This window comes from Osmerus eperlanus, chromosome 6, assembly GCF_963692335.1.
Source record: "Osmerus eperlanus chromosome 6, fOsmEpe2.1, whole genome shotgun sequence".
Taxonomy (NCBI): domain Eukaryota; kingdom Metazoa; phylum Chordata; class Actinopteri; order Osmeriformes; family Osmeridae; genus Osmerus; species Osmerus eperlanus.
Genome location: NC_085023.1, coordinates 12935093 through 12944691, shown reverse-complemented (window position 1 = coordinate 12944691; position 9599 = coordinate 12935093). Strand labels below are relative to the sequence as shown.

At 53.6% G+C, this 9599-nt stretch overlaps 1 protein-coding gene across 23 annotated transcripts in view; it reads left to right on the top strand.

Annotated features, from left to right (window-relative positions):
• The window catches only part of camk2g2 (calcium/calmodulin-dependent protein kinase (CaM kinase) II gamma 2), a 50632-nt gene that overhangs the window by 21904 nt on the left and 19129 nt on the right, over positions 1-9599 (top strand). For 16 of the 23 annotated variants that reach the window (XM_062463678.1, XM_062463663.1, XM_062463677.1 and 13 more), the window contains exons 4-13: positions 352-406; positions 1001-1066; positions 2736-2808; positions 4914-5016; positions 5728-5811; positions 5961-6055; positions 7716-7838; positions 8531-8614; positions 8764-8806; positions 9405-9464. In XM_062463678.1, the coding sequence (XP_062319662.1) occupies positions 352-406; positions 1001-1066; positions 2736-2808; positions 4914-5016; positions 5728-5811; positions 5961-6055; positions 7716-7838; positions 8531-8614; positions 8764-8806; positions 9405-9464 (786 nt within the window). The remainder of the gene's footprint in view (positions 1-351; positions 407-1000; positions 1067-2735; positions 2809-4913; positions 5017-5727; positions 5812-5960; positions 6056-7715; positions 7839-8530; positions 8615-8763; positions 8807-9404; positions 9465-9599) is intronic. The other 7 variants (XM_062463668.1, XM_062463676.1, XM_062463669.1 and 4 more) reach the window with 1 other exon arrangement.

Genomic DNA, 9599 nt, shown 5'->3' with positions numbered 1-9599 from the left:
GGCTGTGGGTGTGTGCGGGTGTGTGGGTGTGCGAGAGAGAGTTAGTGTGTCTCCGAGAGTTCAAGAGATGGCAATAGTATGATATGTTGTTGCTGTTATTTGACCCGTTGTGTTTATGGCCCTGCCGTCTGATTTATATCCACTGTCTGGTGAAGGCACACACACACACATGCGCGCGCACGCACGCACTGATGTGGCCACACAGCAGTCGCTATCCTTCGTGGCCTCATTGCTGTAAAGTGTGTGTGTGTGTGTGTGTTGAGAGGGTGGCAGATGTATGCGGGTGGACGCCCCGGCAACCGTGTTTCTCTAACTTCCTCCCCCTCCTCTCTTCCCTCCCGTCCTCCACAGTACGCCTGCATGAAAGCATCTCAGAGGAGGGCTTCCATTACCTTGTCTTTGACCTGTGAGTACACACACACACACAGTTTATTTTCCTCCCTCACTCCAGTCTATGTTAGACTAAGTGGTTATCAGTGGGTCAAGTGGCTGGGGTCTGAGAGCCCTTAGTGACACACACGTTGCTGGGACTGCACTGATAGTGGCACAGGGCTGGGCCATGGGGTCGGGGACATTGGGACAGGGGTAAAGGACGGGGGCATAGGGACAGGGGCCATAGGGACAAGGGGTAAGGGGACAGGGGGCAAGCAGACTAAAAGGAGACATGGGAATATTGATTCTTCACTCTCACACATCTGCTCTACACCATATCTTTTGTCTGTTTGGGAAAAGTATACTGTACTGTTACTTACTGGAACAAGTATACATTTGACAAGTCACCATTTTGCTCAAACAACAATCGTTTGTGTAGTGCATGCAGGTACATTTTGTGTATGTGCTTGTGTGTTTGTGTGTGTCTGTATACATGTGTTTCGCTGGTGTCCAGATACACTTGCTCCCTCGTCGTGTGTGTGTGTTTTGTTTGTGTGAAGGTGTGAGCCATGTCTACAGACGGGAGTCCATGTGCCGCGCTAAGATGTTGTCTCTTTCCTCGTCACAGTGTCACTGGCGGAGAGCTGTTTGAAGACATTGTCGCCAGAGAGTATTACAGTGAAGCCGACGCCAGGTGGGTGCACTCGTGCGCCACACACGCACGCACACACACATACACACACATGGAGGAAACACCCGGAGGAACCGTGCACACAAACACAACACACACCCTAACACATACACTCACGCAATCGCCCACGATTGCTTTTGAGATGCGGGCCCTGCCCGCACGCGGACACACTTCCCCATTCCTGACTCCTGACACAGGACGTTACCCCCCCCCTCCTCACCCCCCCCCCCCCCCCTCCCTTCTGGGGCCTCCTGCCTAGACGCCCAGACACAGACTGCACTGCATTAGCACACTGACGCTCTCCCACCCAAGGCAAGGCGTTAGCCTTCACAAGCTGCGTGTGTGAGCCGGGGGTGGGGGGGGGGGGGGGGGGGGAGGGGAGGGGAGGGGAGGAAGCCGTCAGCCACCAGAAGGACAAAGGCCCGGCATGGGAACAGGCTGGAGGTTCCAGGCCCACAGGGCTCGACTGTCCCTGCCTCCTAGGAGCCTGCCCTGCTGTCTCTGCTGCACACTTCATCAAGCAAGAGAGGAAGGGGAGTGAATATGATGGGGGGGGGGGGGGGTTATGACTTCTCACAAGTACAGGGAAGAGATGCGGGGGGGGGGGGGGTGAGATGAGGAGAGGGGATGGACAAGGAAGGACACTGGGAAAGAGAGAGAGAGAGTGAAAATGTAGATGGATGGATGTGTGTGTGTGTGTGTCTCTTCCACCCTCTCTTTCTCCCCTCGTCTCCTCAGATCGTCGGCCTTCTCTTTCCTGCTTGACATATCGACCCTGCTTCCATTTTTGGCTTCAGTCGAGGTCAAGAGAAGGCATTTGCATGGATCTAAACAATGAAATGGGGAGCATAGCATGAACGAGAATAGATTTTCCTTGTGATACAGTACGAGAGAACACACACACACAACCACAAACATGCACACACCAAAATTCTGTACCGTTAAACCACCCATATCTTCCTGACACGTACTCCCGTCTAAGAACAGCCTAATATTAACAGTGACAGTTCAGGCCAGCCTACAAATGAATTTGTGCTAATGGGCACCATTTGCCCTGACAAGCCGTGGAAAAGAGTAGATGATGTTATTTTGGCAGGGAGCAGCCATCGTTAGAAAATAGCCAGAGAACATCTCACTTTTCAGTTTGGAAAAAGCCAGCAAAAACATCTGAATGATATTAGTGTGTATATACTGTGTATGTGTGTGTGTGCGTGCATGCGTGCCTGTGTTCATGGTGGGCGCTATGCTATGACAGATGTAAGTGAAAGGGGCAGTAGGACATTTGCGTTGGCGCGAAGGTGACTTGGTAAACGTGTCTGCTGGTCTCACCAGCTTTTTCGGACTCAAAGAAAACAAGAACGGGACAGGAAAAGGCTGAGGCCAGCTCGCTACGGCTCCTCTGGCTTCACACACGCTGTGGATACAGTTACTCTCAATCTGTCGTTGCCATGTTTCTCTCGTGTTCTTCCCCCCACCCCCCCCCCACCCCCCCCATCTGTCTCTCTCTTTTCGTGTTCTGTCTCTTGAAATCTCCTTTCTTTTTACCTCACTCTGGGCTTCCCTCCTCACAGGTTATTCCGTCCTGTTAGCTAACTTTGAGTTTCCTTTCGTAGACTGACGTGTGCTCTCTCTCCCCCTCCCTCCCTCCCTCCCTCCCTCCCTCTGTTTACAGCCAGTGCATCAACCAGATCCTGGAGAGTGTCCACCACATCCACCAGCATGACATTGTGCACAGGGACCTCAAGGTGAGTCATCCATCTCCACGGCGACATCATCCCAACCACCTGGGAGGCAGGGCGACGTCGATCCGCCTCGATTTTCGCACACGCACACACCCATCACCCCTGGATACACCTCCGTGTCACGACGACGGCCGTCACACGCACGTCACGCGCACGCCACGGAGATGAAAAGGCAGACAGGCACGCGCGCTGACGCGCCAGCCGTCCCTGCGTCACGGCGACAGGGGGGGATAAGTGATTGGAGGAGGGGCTGGGAGGCAGACGGCGTGCTCCAGGTGCTTATCATCCCCTGTCCGTCCGCCTCGCTCCCCCCCCCCCCCCTCCTCTCCCTCCCTCCCTCTCTGACGTCAGCAGACGGAGTAACATTCAGGAGCTATTTTTAGCCGGGATGAAGCCACGGTGGATAGACGCAGATAGATGTATACTAGGAGGCTTACTCTGAGAGGACGGTGGGCTCTGCGGCGTAGGAAACGAGTTGAATCTCTGTTGGTGGGCGGACTGGGGCTATTGTGGAATGGCCTGGTTTGAGCAGGGAAGTGGATGTGAGTGGTGAGGCCCTGGTGAGAAACCCTGCCGGCAAAATGTGTCCGTTGGTTAGTCTTTGTTCAGAAGTTGCCCACGGTAAACTACAACTCCCATCCGCCCTTCTACACCCTGTATCTCATGTCTAGATCTCACACTAACACCGTAGTCAATCGGTTGGCAGCCATCAAGATTTAAAATATGCTTAATCACATAGTAAGGCCGGTGAATAAATGAAGTGTGTGTGTGTAATCTACTGTTGCCATGGTGAAGTTTAGGTCTCTTCTTGTTCGCTGTATATGCAGGCTTCTTTTAGTCTTTTGCAAAAAACTCGCAAACAGACAACGCAAAAGGAAAACGGACAATTAAGAGACGGGGACATTATCTACCTCCAGCCGCCTTACAGATAGGAAGACCTCCCCCCCTCCACACACGCGTACAACTAGACTGACACATCGTGAGCACAGTGGGCATTCTGCCAGCCTGCCCTCTCTGGAGGCAGTATGGCTGAAGGTAAACAAGGGATGGGGGGGGGGGGTGGGGGGTGGGGGGGTGGGAATGCGCTACTGGTGACTGCCCGGTTGCCATGGCAACCCCTGGAGGGGTGATGTCACCGCGCTGCAGCACCAGAGCAGGGACTGTAGGGGGACTCATTATGCCACCTCTAATACATCACCCACGGGTGTCATCTCCATCTCTCTGGCCCTCTCTCATCGTCGCACCTCTTTCTCGTGTCTTTGAATTTTTGTCTTTCTCTCCCCATTTCCTCTTCCTCTTTTATCCCCACCCCTCTGCGTATCCAGTGAGTTTGTGTGTGTGTGTACGTGAGAAAGAGAAAGAGAGATAGAAATAGTGTGGGAGACAGAGAGAGAGAGAGTGGGAAAGAGAGAGACACAGAGAGAGTGGGAGACGTAGAGAAAGAGAGAAAACAACCTGACAGGCTGTAGAGGAGACTTGGTAAAAGAGTCACGCGTTAGTTTGTCTGTGGTGGCGTCATCAATCCTAGAGTTCTTGAGAGAGAGAGGGGGGGGTGTGTCGCAGAGGCACCCGACATCGCTGCCCAGAGGGACGGGGCTGACATCACAGACCCTCCTGGCCCCTGTTGTCTCCTCGCCTGACGTATGAGGCCTAACAAGCCCTGCTACTCTCTCCCGTTTCCTCTCGGAAACACCCAGACTGCAGGGAGTTGTAGTCTTCTAACCCGCCCAACTGCAATGGCATCGCTGGTCTCTTTATTGACGGACCACGCAGAGCTCCTGGTCCCTACCTGATCCTCTCGTGGTCCTACACAGCCAATATCATCTTGCGGACCTAGACGACAACACGGATATTGGTTTTTCGTTCTTTTTGACAGATGAAAAACTGTGACCATGGCAGTCTGTCTCCATCGGGAGATAAGCTCTCATAAGATCAGCTCTACCCAACAACCCCCAATGTGCCTGTTCAAATTGCAAATAAACTCTCGACTGCCGCATGTACCAGTTCCAGTGTTCAGTACATTCTTTGTGTTGTGCGTGTGTGCGTGCGTGTGTGCGTGCGTGCGTGCGTGCATGTGTGCGTGCGTGTGTGTGTGTGTGTGTCCACAGCCAGAGAACCTGTTGCTGGCCAGCAAGCTGAAGGGAGCGGCAGTGAAGCTGGCAGACTTTGGCCTGGCCATCGAGGTGCAGGGAGAACAGCAGGCATGGTTCGGTAAGCAGACACTTTCCAGGGTGGATTTGATTTCCTGGGTAGAACATTTGCAGAACGTGGTAGCAGACCGGTGCTGCATGTTAAAAAAAAACACACCAACGGGATGTTTTTTTCCTTGGATGAACTTCCCCTCCACACACACACACCTCTGATGGTGTCCTCAACAGAGGTTAACAGGCCTTACACACACACACACACCTCTGATGGTGTCCTCAACAGAGGTTAACAGGCCTTACACACACACACACCTCTGATGGTGTCCTCAACAGAGCCTAACAGGCCTCACACACACATTACTGGGCCTTGATTCGATCCAGCTGGAGAGAGAGCTTGAAGCCGCAGCCTCTCCTCCCAGCCTCTCAGTGTGAGGCTGCCGTCCTGCAGCCCTCAGAGACCCTCCACCAGCACTCTACTGGGGGCCAGGCTGGCTCCATCCAGTCTGAAAGAGCCTGCACTCATTTATATAGGATCCACACCCCCGTGGGTACCCTCCCATTTGGTGTTTGATGAGGTTATTATGAATGGTCGGCCGAGTCTAAATCTGTAAGTAAGGAGGGGCGGGGGGAGGGGAGGGGTTACTGAGATGAGTGGATCTCAACGAAGAGATTTGAGGTTGAGATGAGAGGTAGGCTTCCTGTCCCGATAAGGTCTTGGTGTCTCTTGTGTGATTTGTGTGTCTGTTGTGTGTGTGTGTGTGTGTCATGCCCTCAGGTTTTGCGGGCACACCTGGCTACCTGTCCCCAGAGGTCCTGAGGAAGGATCCTTACGGCAAGCCTGTAGACATCTGGGCCTGTGGTGAGTGTCGCACGCGTGCTCACTGGTGCGTGCGCCCATGAACTTCTGTATACCGTGTCTGTAGGGTGTGTGTGACGGTAGGTCCCCGTGTATGCGCACGTTATGGGTGCCTGTGGCGGTTTGCGCTAATCCTCTGTGTGTGTGTGCAGGCGTGATCCTGTACATCCTCCTGGTGGGCTACCCTCCCTTCTGGGACGAGGACCAGCACAAGCTTTATCAGCAGATCAAGGCCGGGGCCTACGACGTGAGTTCCGACCGTCCGCCTCCCACCCTCTCCTCTATCTACACCTCAGACCGCTGGATCACGGCAGATTTGTGGGTTCCGTGTGTTCGCGGGGACAAGCGGGGGCTGTCTGATGGGCGTTTAGCGTTCATAAGGAGGGCGTGTGTGTGTGTGTGTGGACATGCTCACAGGTGGGACTCGGTAAACGGGTAGAAGCAATGCGTCGGCACCGAGTGACGCCGTTTGTATGGGCGCGTCCGTTTTCTTTGCCTGTGTCCAAATAATATGCCTGCGTGCGTGCGCTCGCGTCAGGGTGAGGCCATGGGAGGCAAACCAGAGGCTTTGGGGAAGCAGCCCAAGTGCTTTTGAGTCGGGCTAACAGGAGCTTTTAGCAGCACTCAGGCCATTAGTACTGTAGAGAGAGAGAGAGAGAGAGAGAGAGAGAGAGAGAGAGAGAGAGAGAGAGAGAGAGAGACTCGCAGGGGCTTCGTTCTGGGGCTTGTGCGCCTTTTGAGTGTGTTTCCGCGCACGTGCCGTGTTGCAGACAGACACACACATGGTGAGTCAAGCCGAGCATCGACCCAAGTGGTTCCGGTCCAGATTGACGCCCGCATTCATTTTTAATTGGCTGTGATCGAGAGATGTGTTTCCCTGACCATTGATCCTGTCAGAGCGAGCCAGCCCTCTGAACTAACACAGGGGTAGGAGTCAGGAGATGGACACACATACACCTGCAAATTAAACATGGCTCAACTGGCGAGTGTGGCTTATAGAAAGTCCTTGGACTTAACATAAATCTATATGGTCAGTATATATACGAGCTTGAGAAACGACCTGCTATACAGTATCCATCTTAGTTGTGTTTCAATGAGTCTCCTCTACTGTCTGTGCAAAGCCATACGCATAAGTGTTTGCCTCTCCTGATACAGACCGGGATATTGCTCATTACGACTCAAGTAAACAAGTAAATCAACGATGTTCATCAACCCGATTATTATTTCCTATTCCTCTGGGACATTCGAATGCATTATGGATTTGAATCTGCATGATCCGAGGGGATGGCAGTTCATTAACGCACGTAACGGGAGCGGAGTCAATAAGGAGTCACGACTGCTTTTGTTTTTCACAAACCTTTTTTGTGAAAAAGATTTGTGTCCTTTTCTCTCTCTGCACAGTCTAATTTGAGATTTGATTAAGTGTCGAGTGATTGCAAATTGATACACAAGTAAATCATTTAATGCCTTGGTAGTTGATTGTGGTGTGACCGAAAAGATCCAATAAATGTTTTTTTTTTCACCAGGCAATTAAAAGTCCTCATTATTCCCTTAAAATGAGGCAGCACAATTCTGGTGCTGCCTGAGAATGCTTTTGTGTGTGTCTGTGTGCGTGCGTGCGTGCGTGCGTGTGTGTGTGTGTGACATAGGGGTGCAGTATGGACACAGTGTGATTAGAAGGCATTAGCCGGGGTTAAGAGGAGCAGAAAAGCCCTCCATGGACCAGGTCCTACAGGACTCTGTCCTCACACTCACCTGACTGGCCCCTCAGTCCTACACAGCATCCCCATCCCTCAGCGGAGTGTGGGTGTATCTACAGCACGTATGGCTTTGTATCAATGTGTATCAACCCATCTCCGTCATACCCCCTTCCCCCTCTCTCCTCCTCCCTGCTCTGCCCCTCTCAGTTCCCCTCTCCAGAGTGGGACACCGTCACCCCGGAGGCTAAGAACCTGATCAACCAGATGCTGACCATCAACCCAGCCAAGAGGATCACTGCTGACCAGGCCCTCAAACACCCATGGGTCTGTGTAAGTACCCCCCTCCGTCCGTCCCCCCACAACACACACACACACCTGAACCCCCCTCATGGACATCTAGTATATCAATATCTACTGTCACCAGGGAAGCGGTTCTATTAGAGATGTCAAGGTACTTCTGAGGGCTTCCCTATCATCTGTCTCCATCCGTAGTCTATTCCGGAAACTCTTTCTTGCTGACAGGTAACGCCATCCACCCCAGCTCTGTATTGATAGCCCCTTTATCCGAGCACATCCGTCTGTGTTAGATCTCCATCCCCCCGTCCCGCCCGTGCGTCCTCCTGGATGTGACTGGATGACGAGCACCCTGCGGCGCTGGCGTTCGGAGCACCTGCTCTCGCCGCGCCCCGGCTCCTCCGCTCAGCCGCTGGCGTGGGATCAACCCGCGTCCACCCTGTTAGCGGCCGCTGTGAAGGCTGCTGTGTCGAGCGCTCGATGGGGGGCCGATGTTCACCTCCTCTCTTTTTTTTTTTGTTGTCCCCCGCTCTTGTGATCTCCCCACCTCTCTCCTGTTCCTGGGTCTCTCCTGGGCTCTCCTCCTCTCTTCTTTTGCTTCTCTCTCTGTCTCTCTGATCCCTCCCGGTCTCTCTCTCTCTCTCTCTCTCTCTCTCTCTCTCTCTCTCTCTCTCTCTCTCTCTCTCTCTCTCTCTCTCTCTCTCTCTCTCTCTCTCCCCCCCATGCAGCAACGCTCCACCGTGGCCTCCATGATGCATCGCCAAGAGACCGTGGAGTGCCTGCGCAAGTTCAACGCCCGGAGAAAACTCAAAGTAAGTGTTTAAAATGTGTAAAATCAGTTATGTCCTGTCTCCTTTCGTCCTTCTCTCTCTCTTCTCTCTCTCTCTCTCTCTCTCTCTCTTTTCTCTCTCTCTCTCTCTCCTCTCGTTCTCTAACCCTAGTGTGTTTCCTGTCTTCCCAGGGAGCTATCCTTACTACCATGCTGGTGTCCAGAAACTTCTCAGGTGAGAGGATGAGTACTTAACGATCTCTGGGTCGTAACCCCATTTAGTTTCAGCTCACTCGAACGTTTAGAAGTTGTATAGTCCAAGTGTCTGGGGATATTTCCATGTTTTATTCCTACCGGGGCCTCTAAGTGGGCCCCCTGAATGGGCTGTTTGTCCGTACATAAACCACCCAACATCCCAAACTCCTTTTATTGCACACTGCTTAGCGTCTGTTCAGTACAGCAGTATCCCAGCTGATGAACACACACGCCTGTTACCACAAGCATACTTTTTGAAGGCTGGTCAGTTCACTCGACGGCGTGGTGTGACGGGTGGTGTGCACAGGTCATGTCCCCGTGAGACACTGTCACTGCCTCCGGTTGTGACCACCAACATGGCGTCGAAGGTGTTTTTGTGTAAGCGTTGAGGGTTCACTGAAGGGGGGTAAGTGTGCCGAAGGCTCGTCCCCAAACGGGGGCTGTGTCGGGGTGTGTTGGGGGGGGGGGGTGTAAGGGGAGGGCGTGGGGGGGGGTAGGAGGGGACGTTGCGCTCATGCAAGGCTCCGCCCTCCTCCCTGCCCGGCCCCGTCCGAACTGAACGCCTCTCTGTCCAATAGTTGGCCGACAGCACACCACCCCTGCAGCCACCACCAGCACGGCTGCTATGGCACAGGAAGGTATGTCCGCTTAAGGGGGCTGCGACAGCCTGGCGCTGTCAACCGGGCAGTGACCTCCGCCCCGGTCCGGTAGCATGTGACCCCGGGGTACCCCGCCTGTCTGCCCCCCTACCCACCCCCCACCCCCCTCGCCCG